This window comes from Oryzias melastigma, linkage group LG13 (genome assembly GCF_002922805.2).
Source record: "Oryzias melastigma strain HK-1 linkage group LG13, ASM292280v2, whole genome shotgun sequence".
In the NCBI taxonomy this organism is placed as follows: Eukaryota; Metazoa; Chordata; class Actinopteri; order Beloniformes; family Adrianichthyidae; genus Oryzias; species Oryzias melastigma.
Window position 1 is genome coordinate 14,661,136 of NC_050524.1, and position 17,419 is coordinate 14,678,554.

Here is a 17,419-nt window from a genome sequence, read left to right on the forward strand (position 1 = left end):
ATTGACAGATTCTCCAGAGCATGCTTTTTTCTGCACTCCTGATTGGTAAGTAGTTGCCATAGAAACGTTGATTCAGAGAACATCATCTGGCTCCAAATGGTGGCATCTGAATTGTGGAAGAGTGGCGACTGAATAGACATCATTTCGTTGGAACCAGAAGTAAGGCATTTTCTATGGGTGACATCACACTCACTTGGTCCAGTTTTCATCTACAGTCAAATGGACAAGCCCTCCTTCCTTTGGGGTCTCCACAACAAAACATCTGTTTGACACTTTGTCGTGAATTTAATTGTTCTTATATTACTGTTTTAATAATGAAGATTTGTTTCTATAACTATCTTCAAATGTTGAATTTGATCACTTTGAGTAAAAAAAAAAAGACTTGAACAAAGATTAACCTAATTACATCACTTAATTCAAAGAGTTTTCTACTTCCTTGTTTCTGTGTTTTGGCGGAAAACACATATGACGTTTTAGTTTTCTTTTTGCTGGCACTCCTCCAAAATCTGGGAGGGAATCCCCCAGATGGAGCCTATAAATTCCTTAGATAGGAGGGCAGCTAGCAATACAACTGCTGCTGCTTCACCAGACGTTCAAAGCTCCCTCATCCACTCAGATACATGGCGACATTTCTCACTTGTAAGTAAGAGAGTCCGTAGAGTTGTATTTAGCAGCTCTGCTTCAGCCTGGACAAAAGGGATCTTACAAATAATTATATATGTTTTTTTTTTAATGAACTAGATGTGACTGTCTTTCCTGTCATGCAGACTTCACCAGCTGTGCGCTGCTGCTCACGTGGAGCTGGCGCACATCCACGGCGGTGCCAGTGCGCGCTCCGGGCGCAGGCAGAGACCAGCAGTGCGCAGCGCTCTTCAAGGACCTTCTGTTCAGCACCAGGGGCAACTTCATCGTGAGTGATCTCTTGCCATAATGAAGAGTTGCTGGTTTGTCCCTAAAAAGAAAAAAAAAGTTAAGATTTTTTTTTATATATATGTGCCACAGGAGGATTTATGTCATGGAATGATCCCATTCAGTGACGTGACGTTGAGGAGCGCTGAAACGGTGTACGCATGCGCACCTAATCCGACTGAGGTGAGTTTATCTGTTTTGGTGAGAAAAAAATACATAAATTAGATCAGTGGGCTTGTGGAAGCGTGTCCACCCTAAGACTGGAAGGTCGTGAGTTCGAATCCGAGTCACTGCTTTAAAATTGGTGCTCAATGCTCAACACTAACGGGTTAGATGGGGGGTCTACAGCCCACTGCTCCCCCAGGAGATTGGTCATATGTGCAAAAAAATATATAGATGTGTGATAAATAATGGGACTCCTATGGTTTTCTTTTCTAGTATGTCAAATACATGCAAAATTAGGAAACTGGAGGCAAAAAAAAAAATCAATAATATGTTTTCATCTAACAACAAACTTCTTCCTCCATGCAGAACTCCAACTGCTGGATGCAAAGAAATTCCTCTTTCAGTGAGGTGAGTAGATTTCTCCAAAAAAAGGTCATTCTTCAGCCTGTCCTTCAAACAAACTAATATCTGGGATGGGTTTGTTCCCACAGAGTGAATGCATGAGGAACATCATGAAAGACTTGGCCTTCTACGATGCAGCTATGCAGTCCTACCTCAAATCTGACCTCTCCCGGCCCGAGATCGAGATTCCTCCTTTGAGGCACACTCTGACAATAATACAGGAACTGAGGAGGGTGAGTTTTTGTTTGGCTTAGTCATTATGATAGTGAGAATGAAAGCAGTCATGTACAGAGAATCTTCTGGGAAAGAAAATATGGAAGTAGGCTGACTGAGTCTTCTCTTGGATTGCACAGGGCTGTTCCCTGACAGCGAATGGGGACATCAGCTCCATGGAGGTAGTTTTCTATTCTTCTTTTGTTTCACATTTGAGTCTCTCAAACTATTTATCATAATTCCTAGAACGACATGTTTTGTTTTGTTTTTAATTGGGACTTTTTCTTGTAAAATTTAGTTTTTTTTCTTGCTCTTTTCCCAACAGGATTCTACGAATCTGTGGCCAAACGACTCTTTCAAAAACCGTCAGAAGATGTGCAAGATGATGAAAGGGCTGCACGTGCGCTCCATCACCATCAACCGAGCCCTGGGCTACATCTCCTCCGGAGACCACCGGAAGTAAAGCCTCCAGAACAAAGCTTCTGACACCATCAGCACTGCAACCCCCAAATTTAACTAAGCTGTACAACTACTACGACAACTACTTACTGTGTGGTACTTTACACCGACCAAGCTGCAAAAGTATCTGCTGCTCCGTCAGAACTCCAGCTGACCAACATCTGTCGATGAATGTATTTGAATAGTTGCTTAAAAGTACTATTTATTTATTTATTTAAAATCTATTTATGAATGTATTTATTGGATGGTCTACAGTGTTATTTATGAGCTTTTATGAAAACTTTTGTTTTTGTGACCTAAAGTTTTGTTTTCTTTTGGGAAACTGATGCAAATCCAATTATAGTAATTGGGCTGTAATGTTGTTCAGATGTTCAGAACGTCACGTTTGTATTAAATACAGTGCAGAAAAAACTGATTCAGTTGTAGAAATGTTTATTTGTTTCCTGGGAAAAGATGAATTTGATGAACAACGTATAAACAATGCTGCACACAACCGACTCGTTTAAGAATAGCTGGGACAAGTAAGGTTGTAGCACCTCTAGATGAGAACGAGAAAAAAATAAAATTCATCAGGAAAACATTAGACAGAGCAAAACATCCAAGATGATGTAAAACAAAATGTATAGCAACCTTTGAGTGCAGTCTTTTCCCTGATTATTATAATGCCAAAGGGGTTCTACAAACAAAACAAAACATAAAAGGCACAAAAATAGCCAAATCCCACAAAATGAGTGACGTTAAATGTCAAATAGGGATCATTCTGGAGTCAAATGTAAAACAGTCCCTGCAAGTTTTTGCTAAAGCATTGCATTTATTCATTTCTTTTTTGCAGAGTTCTAACTTCCCTTTGTTGGGTAAATGAACACAAAACAGAGATTTGATATTCTATTCGTTTTTTTCTTCATTGCTTTAAGAAAACTGGAATAATAAAATAATAATAAATCCTGAGTTTTGTTTGGAAGATCCCAAACTACGAATTAGTGGTTTTAGAAGATTTACATTTACGTTTGTTTCTTAGTGCATCTGTCACTAAAAAATGTTTATCGAAAAATGTGACAATTTCAAATTTTAGATGCATTTTACTTCAACAGAAGCTAACTTTATTTTCACTTTACTCTACAATGTGCATGATTATAGTTTGCAAACTAGACTTGTGCATCATAGTGATGGCAGAGGAGCAGGAAGCACTTCCTGATTCAAGTCAAAACATGAAAAACTCATTTGAACCTTTTGCAGCTTTTACAAAAGTATAAAACAAAACATGTGTGCACACAAAAACATTTAAAAAAATAAACTACTGATGTAAAAAAATGGATTGCTATATAAAAAGATGTGCACTTGTAACATTTTACAAATAAACATATTTGTCAGACATAAAATAGTTCCATAATTCAGTCTGTATTAGAAAAATTATGACTTTTTTTTTCATTTTGATAAAATTTCTCCAAAATCAAAATAATATTTCCAGATTGGAAATTTTCCTGTTGCAGGATCTGTACCCACAATTGGCTACACAATTAGCTACCGAGTATTTGGAATGACCTCCGTCTTCCAGAGGTCTCTGCTTTTGAACCTGGTTACACAAAGGTACCGTAACGCACGCATCTCTATTCTGTAGTTGTTACAGAAACGAAACACTTCATTTTAACATGATTGGAATGTAAAACGTTAAGTTGGTTGTGTTTTCTTTCCCTGAAAAACTCTTCATTCATTCAAAGTTTAAACAAAAGAGAGAAAAAAGGATGTTTGGTCCACAGGTGGGCTCTGCTTTGCAGCACTCTTGAAGTCTGTCGCCTTTTTTTGATCAGGCAACAGCTAAGCAGCAGTTCATGGAGTCCATGGGCGTTCACTATTCTATTCGGCTGTCCATTTCTGAAAACAGACGAGAAAAAAGGATGCAGTCAATTGGAGGTAATTTATACAACCTGCTGCTTTACTTAGAAAATACAAAAAAAAAATGTTAATAAACCCTTTAACACCTGCATACTGTATCTTTTCAACCATTAATGCGATTAACGTAATTTTTTTCAATGCAGTCCAGGACTTACTGGCCCATAGAGCAGTTCTGGAGGTTGGGGACAACAGTTTACAGGATTTTAAACTCAAATTAGAAAGTATACTTAACAATTTGTACATGCTCAATGACAAATACCATGGAACTAGTTCAGCTCAGAGCCATATTTGAAATATATATTTAAAATGTGTAGTAAAAATTCTCCAACATGATGAGGCTGCAGGGCTTCAAATTTCTATTTGTTTACATTTTATAGGAAATTGTTTACCAGAAAGCTTCTGGTTATTGATGTCTTCAAAGCAGAAAACCTGCTTGGAGTTCACCAGAAAGAGCCCAGGAGTATCCCGGGACGAATGAAAGCTGCTTGGACGAGACTAAAACCAAACTTTTTCAGCCATGAGGGAAAATTCTGCAGGTAATCCACAACCTGAGAGCTATAATGTTTTTCTCACAGCAGGGTGTGAGCGGCGGCATGTTTTTTTAGGGACCTTTTTTTCCCCAAATCGGCTAGGAAAATGAAACTGGACAAAACGAAGCTGTGACTGATATTTCAAAACAAAGAGAAACTTTTCTCAGCTTCCTCTTTCAGAGTGGCAAAATACCAAACATACAGCTGTCCATGGGGAGGCAGTGTCATGGTTTGGGGTTTCTTGAGTTGACCAAGGCAGCATCATGTGCTCCACATTTAAAAATAATTACAATAATAATAGCAGCTGATTATCTGAATTACCACTAGTTTTTAGTTTTTAACACTCAATACTTGTCATTCCTTTAGAACTGCTTTTAATATTAAACATAAATTGATTCTATTCATGTTTAGGGCTATATTCATGTGTATTGTGTTTACCTCGCAGTTTCTGATAGAGCTCATTAGGTAAGACTAGGTCTTTAATGCTATTCCACAGGTTGTAGGCTGTAGCTTCTCCAGGCTTTCTTTTGCTCTTCCACCCCACCAGCATCTTCAGCTTCTGCATCCCCACATCCTTCTCTGCTGCCTGGATGTCGTCCAGCTCTTTAGAGGTCCAGTCCAGAAGGATGGCCACCTGTTTCCACTCCTTCCCGAGCTGATTGGCCACCAGCAGCAGCTGCTTCTCCGACAGGCTCTGGTACTGTTTAACCCCATCTGAAGGAGCAGAACAACAGGAGTGAAGGTTTCAGTTGGATGCTAGATGGACCTGCCATAGGAGAAAAAAAAAAAAACATCACCTGACTCATCTCTCCATCGAGGTCTTTTAAGGTATCCCTCTTCTTCTGATGGGCTGCTGCTCCTCTTTCTGTCTGCTGAATGAAGGAGATCATAACACCATCAGTCAACTCGATGAAGCCAAAATGACGGCGGAAAGCGTCAGTCTGACTCAAAATAGGATACATACAGTAAGTCCGCTTCCTTGGCTTCTTTTTAGTGTCCTCTACACAGTCACCTGAGAGGAGAAAAGAGCCGACATGAAGCCTCTGACAGGAAAAACAGGTATTTAAAAAAATGATATACTGTATGTACGGGATTAAAACATCCCGACACCTCATCTGCTAAAAATCAAAAGTATGAATACTTCATTAGTGCTAAAAAAAAAAAAAAAGAAGAAGCTTTGTGGTTTTTGTTAAATTTTGTTTGATCAACTAAAATTGTATTTCAGTTTCTGATCACTAAAGACATATTTACAACAGAGATGAAATGACATGCCTTTTTTTAAGAAGCCCCCACCTAGCTTAGACAGCGTCTGCACCAGGTAAGGAGGGGTCCAGCACCAGGCATAAAATATTGATTATGTCCAACCTTTGAGTTATTTATTAATGTTTTTAATTACTACATTTTTTTGCATTTTACACTAAATGAGTGGCGTGTCTAACTGTAAAAAAAAAAAAATGTGTATCCTAATCACGTTTCCCATCCAGCAGATGGCGCCCTAGGCAGGTTGCCAATACCCATGCATGACAATGACATGGTAGCAGTGTACGCCAGTCATGCGGTGTGAAAACAAACCGCTCAGTGGAAGCGAGGCTTAACTGAGTGGAAAAGCTCGCTAGAATTAACTGGACCGTATCATACTACTCCTTACCAGACCGGACCGCTCAGTGGAAATGAGGCTTACAATATTATACAACTTCTGCTATCTTTACTGCTGCCCTCTACTGGCTGCTTTTAGTTTACTTGTACAAAAACAAAATACATCCAGCATTTCTGTACAGTTGTTTTTTAACAAGTAGGATTACAAATATTAATACTGGTACATAAGATCCTATCTCTAGCTAAATTTGATGTTGGAAACACCCAAACAGCGCTCATATTTACAGTTGACAAAGTCCAACAAGGTATTCCTAATTGGTCTCCAAGCAGCATTCAGATCCATCCCTGCTGAGCCTCAGAGATCAGTCAAGATCAGGCATGTCAGTGTGGTTCATTCATTAGTAATGAAAGAAACCACAGACAGTATTTGACCGTTCTGTCCTATTCTCTGTCAGCTTGACTTACAGAAACCCGCAGAGATAAAAGGAGATTCGTGCTTTGCCATCACTGATATTTAGGGCATTTTCAAAGCTGTCTTCTTTTGTAGATTTTCTCAAAAGTTGTGTCAAGGTAGCAGAAGAGGCTTTGACAGACTACAGCTTGACCGACAAGGACATACGCGTGCTGAGAAAAGAAAGCTGATCCCTGCCCGGTCCAGCAGTTCTGGAAGCCAAGCGGAGACTAATCAGAAATACCAGGTTGACCGTGCTGGTACCTTCTCTGATGGTCGCAGACCACACAAGCTCCTGTGTGTTAGCTTCTATCAGCTCCAATTTAAAAGGAGGCGGCTGTTCAAAGAAAGCTTCAAAGTAGCCCTTCATCTTGGTCACTGCAACAGTGAAGTTCAACTCCTGCATCGAGACAAAAAAAAAAAAGTGTTTTTAAACAAACGCAAGAGCACCTCGAGTTTCCGTATCAACAACAATGGAGATGAAATGGGAAAAAGACACACCTGAGGTTTGATCTCCCCCTCCGGCTCGCTCAGGAGACGATACGTCCCTTCGTCCAGTTTACACGTGGGGGGCTTGTCTATCTTGATGTAGCGATTTTTGCAAGCCTGCACCTGTTTGCTTATATCCTGATTCACACAGAGATGGAGGAAGCAGAGTTGAGTCAGTCTGTTTGCAATACCAGGAGATAAAAGGAGCAAACTGAGGAAGGGATGAGTCAAGAGTTCAAAGTTCAAAGCGCAAAAATATTAAAATTCCCTACTGCATCCTTAGGAAGTCACCTTTCTGTCTGGAGACTTCCAGCATGTGGTGAGTGTTGACTGCTTCCTTTAAAGTCCACTCATCTGCTATCAGACAGTGATCATAGCGCTGCCGGGTTTACAGTTCACTGTATATGAGAAGTTCCAAAAGAAGTCGCCATATTACCGCAATCAGACGTCGCCATGTTGGAACCAGAATTCATCAGTAAGCAGTGATTGGTCCGGTCTGAGTCCACATCTCTATGGCAACTGCTCTCACCAATTAGGCGTGAGCTTGTTGGAAGGCCACACCCCTTCCACTTGAAAGTGAGCTGTCAATCAAATTTTTTTAACCTTCTAAGTGAAGCCACATTCTTTTGAGGCGTCTGATTGGTAGGTTTATAGCTTGAATAACTTACACTATAGATGCTAAGATAAGGTATCAAAGCAAGAATGGTTATTCTGACAAACAGCTGTTTATTTCTCTATAGAACTCCATGGGATTTCAGCTTTTTGGGTCCAGCAGGTACTTCCTATCTGGAACTCGATGGGGAAAGGGTTACCCAGTGACCACCTTGAGGCTGTCCCTAAAACTATGTAGGCTAACCTGCTTCCAGAATCACACCAGACCTGACAGTCATACCAGTGATTGCAGGCTGGAAAAGAGGAAGTCAGTGCAATTAAAAGTGAAAGAATCACTTTCATTTACACTCTTCATTTCAAAGACGAGGCATTTTGCTGGAGTTTTGAAGTCTTGACAAAATTGGTGACAGTCTCATGAGCGGAATGTTTTGTTTTAGTCTTAGATTTAGTTTAGATTCAACAGAATAAGAGTCCAATAAGAAAAAGAAAATACCCAAGAAAATTTCTTGTGGAACTTGCTTTTGGTAGATCATTTCATTGTTCAAATGATCATTGACAATAAATACATTCATTACTTTAGGAAAGAACATTTATTTTCCTTTTGGAATCTGTGTTTGTAGAATTTTTTTCTATTGTTTTGATCCACTCATTTCAAACCAATTCAATTCAAGTTTGAGTTTACACTGTTTACACATTTAGACACATTTATTTAGAAATACAGTAATATTCTAAGTACATGTTTTAAAGACTTTCATATTAATCTGATACAGTACACATACTGTAAAATGTATTAGTGAAATTATAATGAGATTGCTAACAACACAGTGTTACATGGATTTTCAAACGGAGAAGCTCCAACAATTGTTCTGCATCTCCTGGAGGGCGTTTCAGTTTGACCACTAGGTGGCGATCACACTTTAGCATCACACCTTATTCCAGAAGAAGGAAGTACAAACACGATGCTTTAGACCAGAGGTCCCCAACCACCGGGCCGCGGACCGGTACCGGGCCGCAGACCCATTGCCACCGGGCCGCGGAAGAATTTAGGGACTTTTTTTTTTTTTGAGTCAGAAATCTTTTATTTTGAAAATCAACCGGCAATGCAGTCCAGCGGCGTGTCACACGAGGAAAGCTGCATGTGGAACCTTTCTCCGCGAATGGATGGGATTAGTGCAGCAACAGAAGAACAGACGGAAAACAACTGCGGTCAAGTGAGCCGCTGTTCGCTCAGCTGCGGTCAAGCCAGCCGCGCTACAAAAAAGTCATGCGCCCGTATTACACAGTTTACGGCAGAGCATGAAACTCGGTGGAAGAGCTTTCTGTTGGAGCATTAGAACGTCAGATGTGCTCGGAGTAAAATGAAAAAGAGATATAAAATTCGATAACAAAACTACGTCTATCAGTGCATATTTGTACTAATAATCTGTTATTTATTATGTCCTTTCTAAAAAGAAATGTTTAGAGTTTTCAATAATGAAGTTAAATAAAGTCATTTAAAAAATAAATTAGTCCATAATTCCAGGCCTTAAACAGAAAATGCTTGTTCTACAGGTCACCCTCTATTACCTCAGGGAGACTTTTGTACTGTCACTGTATAGTTTTTGAAAAAATAGTAGTTAAACTTTGCATTTTTGACGAGAAATATGTTACGATGGTCATCTTTGAATGTAAATAAATAGATTTTGGTCCATAATTCCAGGGCTTGGATACTATATGCTTGTTCTACAGGTCACCCTCTATTACCTCACAAAGACTTGTGTACTTTTACTGTATAGTTTTTGAAAAAAATGTCTTTAAACTTTGCATTTTTGACGAGAAATAAGTCAAAATAGCCATTTTTGAATTTGAATAAAACGATTTTGATCCATAATTCCAGGCATTGGACACTATATCCTTGTTCTACACGTCACCCTCTATTACCTCACAAAGACTTGTGTAGTTTTACTGTATAGTTTTTGAAAAAAATAGTACTTAAACTTTGCATTTTTGACGAGAAATAAGTCAAAATAGCCATTTTTGAATGTGACTAAAACGATTTTGATCCATAATTCCAGGCATTGGACACTATATCCTTGTTCTACACGTCACCCTCTATTACCTCACTAAGACTTGTGTACTTTCACTGTTTAGTTTTTGAAAAAATAGTACTTTGCATTTTTGAAAATCCCATTATATGTTAGCATCAAGCTAGTGGACTTTAGCATAATGCGTTAGATCAATGTCTACTTTCATGGATCGGTTATTGATCTATTAAGCTTAGATCGATTCAAAACGATGAATTGATTTTTTTATGACTCCACCCTTAGTTCTTTGTGTGTCCTTAGCCTGTTGTACAAACAAAACAGGACAGTGAAACGTTAGCGTTTCAAATAACATTGAGAGCTTCCATTTTTTGGACACGGATCATTCAGCCATTAGACCTTTTTTTTCCAAAGAGGTTTAGCTCACATTCCCCAGTCCTCACCTTAATGTCGGATGTGCTGTTCGCGGCCAGGTATATGTGGAAGCTGTAGTTGTGAGGAGAACTGCCAAGCTGTTTGTAAACCAGGACCACTCCATGGCGGTCCACAGGCTGAGTGGTCCGAATGATGGGACCCACGGGGGATAGGGACGTCACATTCCACTTAACATGGCTGCCTGAGTGGTCGACGGTTGGCTCAATGCATGGACGCTTTCCCTTTATGTGCAGGACGCCAAAGGTCATCTCATTTTCTGGATCTTTAAGGAGAGCAAAGGATCCTTACGGAGCTGTTTACAGATTGAAAACGTCTGTTGAAGAGAGAAACGTCTGAGGACCCTCTGTTGGACTTACGAGCCAGGCAAACGCAGTGAGGGAACTGGATGGACTTGAGCACACTCGCGCTTTTATTCACAGTTTCCACATTGAAGATGGGTCCGGCAAATTTCCAGGAATTCTCCAGGAACCCAGCGAACTTCGACCACGACAAGATGGAGTATTGCACCAGAACCCGCTCGGTTGCTTCAAAAACCAGGCCGGTGACGGAGCACTCGCACGAGACGTCTGCTTCCAGCTGCACCCTGAAACACCCCACCGAGTCACAGATGCTGTGCATTCATCAGCGCAGATCTATGTCACACTTACTGCAGCCGTCCCCTTGACAACCGGCGGGGGGTAACAAGCTCGCTTCCACGGGTCTGTCAAAAGTGCACACACTTATTTTGACTGGTTTAACCCCACAAATTGTTTACAGTACATTCAAGCTGTTCTACAAAGACTTACTGCTAAATAAATGGGGGATAAAACAATTCAAAAAGCACTTTTTACAAGGTAAGACACGTTTGAGCTTACCTTCTGGATGGCTTTACATTTTTCACAGTATAATTTGTAGCTGGCCTCTGTCAAAACACACACAAAAAAAGAAAGTACGTCATCAACAGTTCTCCATAACTGTAAGATTTGTTCATAAAAATACTCACCTTTCCCATTCAGAGCCTCTGTGTGAAGAACACCTGCTGCTCCTGCGGGACAAAATCACAAACTCTGACCTTAAGATTTAAGTTTTTTAAACCAAAAAGATATTAAAGTGTAATACATTACATATACCAATGCTGCATGACTGCTTTTAAGATACAGAGTTTAGTACGGCTAATACTTCTAACCGTGTAACTCACTGCTTCCAGACTCCTCTGCATTGGCCTGTTGGTTTTCTGTAGAGAAAAGGAATGAGACGTTGAATCTTTCGCCTTGTTTTAAGGCACTCCTACACAAACTCAATTAGAGAATTTGAACAACACATAACTTTTTTTTTCTTTATCTCTGATAACTAAGTTAGGTCATTGTTATGATTTCTTTTTTTATATGAAGTTTCTCTAGTTGTTTTTCAATCAGAAGATCAAAAATGTTTGTTTTATTTTGGAAGATTTAATGAATGCTGGATCGTTTTGATATATTTTGACAGTCTAATAGAAATTTACTGAAGTAACATCTCACAGGAGACCTTCAACCCGACCGGCCTAACATGACACCCCAAGAAAATTAAAAGAAACAGAAAATGTATATATATATATATATATATACCATAAAACAGTATCAAAATAGTATGGAAAAAATAAAATGAAAACAAAACCAACAACTTCTTCAACTTCCATAAAAAATTCAGATTGGAACTATCAGGAAGCAGTGACCTCAACACCACGGAACAATTTGTGGGCGGCATTGAAAAGCCTCATAAATCTAAACCAAATTCAAAAGTTCAGTCAGGAGGGAGGATACTGTGAGGACCGCGTGACGTCAGAGAAAAACTGAAGGATTTCCAATTCATACTAACACCAAGTTTTTTCAATTCTGACTTTAAAAGCAAGAAAAACATGTTTTTGAATAGAATTTTCCTTGATTTTACAACAAGATGTTTGGAAAATAAAGAGACTTTTGTCTTTTACTCAAACATCTGGTTAATAAAGGAAACAGTACTCACCTGTTTCTTCTCCATTTACATCTTCACAACCTATAAGCAAAGGTTTTAAAAAGGAATTAAGAAATTAAAATATCAGTATTTGTAAATACTTTTAAACTAAAAACACTTTGAAACACTGATAACAGGAAAAATAAATGCTTCTTAAGGGCAGATTAACTGTAAGCAATGGTTTAATTATTGGCTTTAAACTGAATTCATGTTTTTAGACTTCCAATAAGCAAACATGCAGAATACCTGCATCTTCACAAACCAGACAGAATCAAAACTTCACATTTAAAAATTGATAAAAGAATAAATGATGTTATTTTTCAACAAAAATATTTAAAAAAGAATAAAAATAAAGAAAAAAAGACTAAATAACTTTAATATACAATTTTTGTCTCATTTGTTTGAATTGAATTATCTTAAAATAGCTAAAAGTTAAATAATATATTTTCAAAAGCACCGAATATTTGTGAAAATTCGTATTAAGATAAGAAAACTATTCAATATTCCCAGTTGTATATTAAATAAAACTTAGTCTCTGCCCTTTATACAACAATTTGCCGCTGAATCTCTCTCCATCTCTTCACCCAGCTGCGACTCAGCTGTGTGTCTGCATGGAGATCTGCAGAGCAGCAGGTTTGTTTTTAATGCGCTGTGAATCAATACGATGATAAAAGCGGCATTTCTTTGATTTAACGCTTAAATCGCTTCTGAGGTCGCACTGGGAGAGTTGGATCAGTGAGAGCAGGCGGGCTGAAAAGCTGCTAGCAGGCAGTCATGGAAGATTCTGGCTCTGCGTGCCTGCTGGATATAGTGGATGCAGATCTGAAGGTTTATGCCTTCTAGTGAGAGCATCATTGAAATTCATCTACAGAGGAGAATTTTAAAAAGCAGCTAAAGTGTGTGGGCATATGTTCTCATTTTCACACGGGTTCTTGTCAAGCACTTCAAGATACAACATTATATATAAAGTTCTTAATCAAAAAGTATTTGTTTACAATTAAAACGTAAAATAATGAAAATCGTCTTTTTAACGTGGTCATGTAGCATTTTCTCATAAAGGAGGACATATATAAAAAAATTAAGATTAAAACTGCGTTTTGGGGAATTTCTTTATTCAAATAGTGGTGAATCAGGAGCAGACGGAAAAATATTTTTGGTTTTAAACTCCTTGGAGCCCTTTCCTGTTCCTCTTCTTGTTTGATTTCCTTTACTGTCAAAGATTTTTACAACCAGAGTCAATATGAAGCATTTCAAGGATCTTCTCTCACCAAAACCCTCCTCCTCTTCCTCCTCCTCGTCTTCCTCTGCGCTGTCGTCAGTGCTCGTACCGGGGTTGTCTGTTTAATAAATCCATATATCACACCTGAACTGAAACAAGCGTGGAAATAAAGAAGGATTTACCTGGTTGGTAAATGTGCTCACCTGAACTGCTGCTGTCACTTTCTGACAGGTTATCTGCAAAATGATTTGACATATGAGAGCAATGAATTTAACATCTAAAATATACTGACAGCAGCTTAATGCATTCCTATTACTCAAGGAAAGTAAACGGTGTCCCTAGTCAATCCATCACCAGTACTAATGTGCTTATTGAACTTTAATCCAACAGATAAATCGTTAGAGGAAGATATTTAGGGGTTATCGTAAATACAGTTTTAGAAAATGACCACTAAAGAGGGGAATCCTCTCACGTTGCTTCTTCATAGTTTTTTTTTTCACACAGAAACTGAACTTCTTTTCACACTTAACTCATTTTTTTATGTGACTAATGTGTCTACAAGGTTACAGGAAACAAAGATGTGCCAGCCCCTCTAAAACCTAGTTCTGCTTTAGTTCTAGGTTTTTTTAGTTCCTCGAATTTTTTTGTACCAGTCAAAGAAAAGAAAAAAAAAACCCAGACCCAACTTGAATACAAAAGCAGACTTTGGATTGTTGGATCTACATTCACAGTGGACCTGCAGTGTTTGAAGAAGCCTGTGATGAGCGGCGTGCCACAACACTGGCACATTTTACACAAATAAATGAATCCGGAGGAGCCTCTCCCTCTCCCAGCAGCTTTGGAAGAATGTCCACGGGCCGGGCCATCTGGCTGAGTGTCTGGACTGGCTAATGGATGGAGGCGTCTTTTCGGGCCCGCAGAGTTTTATCTTAAACTAACAAGCAGATGCTGCCATCGCCTCTCCGCCCGCAACACCATCTTCATCCATCTCTGTGAATGTGCTTCTCTGCATGTGCACCCACACAGAGCTCTGCTCTGCTTTGGAAGGGTTGATGGGTGAAGACTGACCCCTGCTGGTCAAACCTAGAAGCACCACAAATGCCAGAAAGCTGCTGACTTTTTTCCAACATTTACCTTTTTTTAAGTTTGTTTAATAAATATAATAAATTACCTAATATTAATTTTAATTAGACAAATCCTGGGGAAGTCATTTGGACACAATACAAACTTTAGCTTTACCAAATCATGTAAGTAATGCACAAAACTTTATTGACACACCCCTAAAGTCAAAAATTTTAATTAAGATAAGCAGAGATGTAAAGGATACATCGACAAATTGATCTAGTTATAAAAGTAACAGCAGTACCAGTTAAAAAACACTGATACTGAAAGATTCTGTTGGTAAAAAAAAAGAACAAAAATTGATCAGGATATAAATAGTTTCTAGCATAATTTGTCAGTTTCTCTTCCTGTTGCGTGCTCTACTGTCTTTTCCCTTTTATGTGCATGTGATGTAAACAAAGAGACGTCCAATCACGAGCGGGTGAGATTTGCTACTGGCTGAAGGTGAACCACAAGGAGGACTGTGTGCACTAAACATTGCAAAACACTTTTTTCACAGCACTTCAAACAATACCTGAAAATACAACTGAGAATAAGGGCCAGAAACAAAAGGAATATTACAAGATTTTAAGTTGTAAATTATCAACTTCAAATCTTGAAAATGTATTAGACTCAAAGTCAAAGTTAATATGCAGTAAAGCAAGTGAACGTCATTGTGCGGCACCAGAGCAGCCTGACTAAACTAGTTTTGATCAAGGCGTCTTGGATTTCAACAGGTATTCTGAATGTTTATTGATAACGTTTAAGATGTTTGGAAGCTCCTTTGTTTCATTTACAGTTTATTAATGCTTATTCATTGATGGGTGGTTTGCAGAATCTCTGCAGCTGTCCACTTCCACTTATTTCTTCCTCCATGAAAGACAAATCTCCTCCAAGTCTGTGATGCTTCTGTCCGAAGAGCCCTAGTTTTTGGTATTTTTAATGTTCCTATACTAAAGTAACACTTATTTTCATTCGTCTTTGTTGTTTTGTGTTGAACCGGGACATTTCATTTAGTGGAGGGGACTTGTGTAACACTTTTCACTCCCCTTTGTGCATTTCTCCTTGTGCATGACAGCTAGGCTACATGAAGCAGGCGACCAATGGACTTCTGCATATGAGAATGAAAAGAGAAAAATAAAGTGGCAGATTTTTCACATATGAAACTGCATAACCAACACTGAACCTCGAAAAGCCAGCTACACTAATAATGATTTTATTTTGAGTCGCGAAAAGGTTTAGAATTTGTGGGTTTTTGAAACCAATCCAGAAATAAAACTTCAAAAAATGCTATACCTTTTCTTAGTTTTCTGAAAACAAAACAAACAAAAAACAGAAGCATCAAGTTCCTTCAGTGTATCTATTGTATTTAAAGTGTGACAGGAAATAAATATTTAAAGATAAATAACATGCTGATCACTACACAGAACCACAGAGGATTCAAATTTGACCAATATTGTTATTTGGTTTATATTGTGACAAACATAATTATCACATGATATGGAAAAAAACTATATTATGTCACATATAAAAAATTAAATTTTGCCCAGCCCTAACTTCACGTCTCATCTTCCAAGCACAACTCTGATAAAAGGACAACTTTGATGCTTTTTCTTGGTAATTTTATGGATATTTTTTTCAGAAATGTATGACTTTTTTTCCTCATTAATTTAAGACTTTTTTTCTCGTAAATTTATTAAATGGTAAATGGCGTATACTTGTATAGCGCTTTCTACCCTCCTTCGAGGGCCCAAAGCGCTTCACAGTCACAGACCCATTCACCCATTCACACACACATTCACACACTGGTGGTGGCTCCGCTGCCGAACACTGGTGCCAACCTCCCACCAGAGGCAATTCGGGGTTCAGTGTCTTGCCCAAGGACACTTCGACACATGGGCGGGCAAGGCGGAATCGAACCCGCTCACTTCTGATCAGGAGTCGACCGCCCTACCACTGCACCATGGCCGCCTGTGGTTACTTTTTTCTCATTAATTTCCGACTTTTTTTCTTGTAAATGTATAACTTCTTTCCTCATTAATTTACGAATTTTTTTCTCGTAAATTTATTACTTTTTTCTCATTAATTTCCGACTTTTTCCTCATTAATTTACGATTTTTTTTTCTCGTAAATTTACTTCTTTTTCCCCTATAAATTTGCCTTTTTTTCCTCATTATTTATTACATTCTTAAAAATGTACAACTTGTTTTGTCGTTAATTATTTTTTTAAGACACGTAAATTTACAAGAGAAAAAGGCACAAATTTTGCCAATAATTTTTAAGTCATAAATATACAACCATTTTCTTGTAAATTTACAAGACTTGAAGTCGTAGTTTTTTTTATTGTAAACTGGTCCTGATTCTCCATCTTATGAATAAATTAATTACATTTTTTTAACCACAAAAAAGTTTTAAAGACTCAAAATGCCAGGTTTGAATGTTTGAAGGTGTTTATATCAAAGACATTTTGTGTTTGTCACTTATCACATAAAGTAGCAGAAAGCTTCTCTGTTAAAAGCTATTTTATAGTTTTAAATGCCAAATGAATAATTAATATCTAGATTGAATCAATTTAAGACAAATAATTGGACTGTCTTGTATATTCATAAAGTTAGTTTTATCTTTTATGTATCTTTTTGTGGACAATGTAGTGTATTGAATCAAGTTATATAAAAAGATACACACTTATAATTAACCAATTAACACCAACAACTGATAGGCAGACACCATCCACAGAACTATGGCTACACAAATTATAGATGCAGTTTCAGAGAAGCCCCAGCATGGACGCAGCATTCCCAAGGAGAAACCTTTCCCGTTATTAACCAGACGTTTAAAGGTAAACATGAGAGACTCTGGGAAAAGCTCGAAGTACAACGTCACCACAACAACAATTAAAAAAACTGTACCGCCCATCCAAACTGGTAAAGCATATCGGCTAATAAGTGTAACTACA

At 38.2% G+C, this 17,419-nt stretch overlaps 2 protein-coding genes across 2 annotated transcripts in view; one reads left to right on the forward strand and one right to left on the reverse strand.

Moving 5' to 3' along the window:
• The first annotated feature begins 620 nt into the window (after positions 1-620).
• On the forward strand, positions 621-2,563 carry il12a (interleukin 12a). The gene is made up of 7 exons (XM_036214960.1): positions 621-639; positions 768-910; positions 1,003-1,092; positions 1,441-1,482; positions 1,566-1,709; positions 1,830-1,871; positions 2,015-2,563. Exons 1-7 carry the CDS (start codon positions 621-623, stop codon positions 2,150-2,152), a joined length of 618 nt encoding a protein of 205 aa, XP_036070853.1. The 3' UTR covers positions 2,153-2,563.
• Positions 2,564-17,419, reverse strand: part of si:dkeyp-97b10.3 — a gene marked incomplete in the record, with an annotated part of 20,533 nt that continues 5,677 nt past the window's right edge. The window contains 15 exon segments of the mRNA XM_024277496.2: positions 2,564-4,020; positions 5,010-5,285; positions 5,369-5,443; positions 5,536-5,583; positions 6,883-7,018; positions 7,120-7,245; positions 10,184-10,437; positions 10,532-10,758; positions 10,823-10,875; positions 11,030-11,076; positions 11,158-11,199; positions 11,341-11,388; positions 12,156-12,185; positions 13,412-13,480; positions 13,566-13,598. Coding sequence (XP_024133264.1) covers positions 3,998-4,020; positions 5,010-5,285; positions 5,369-5,443; positions 5,536-5,583; positions 6,883-7,018; positions 7,120-7,245; positions 10,184-10,437; positions 10,532-10,758; positions 10,823-10,875; positions 11,030-11,076; positions 11,158-11,199; positions 11,341-11,388; positions 12,156-12,185; positions 13,412-13,480; positions 13,566-13,598 — 1,487 coding nt within the window.

Excerpts from the sequence above, each read along its gene's own strand:
- il12a (XM_036214960.1), top strand. Across the intron at positions 1,093-1,440 it reads GCGCACCTAATCCGACTGAG|AACTCCAACTGCTGGATGCA; the intron begins GTGAGTTTATCT and ends TCCTCCATGCAG. Across the intron at positions 1,872-2,014 it reads GGGACATCAGCTCCATGGAG|GATTCTACGAATCTGTGGCC; the intron begins GTAGTTTTCTAT and ends TTTTCCCAACAG.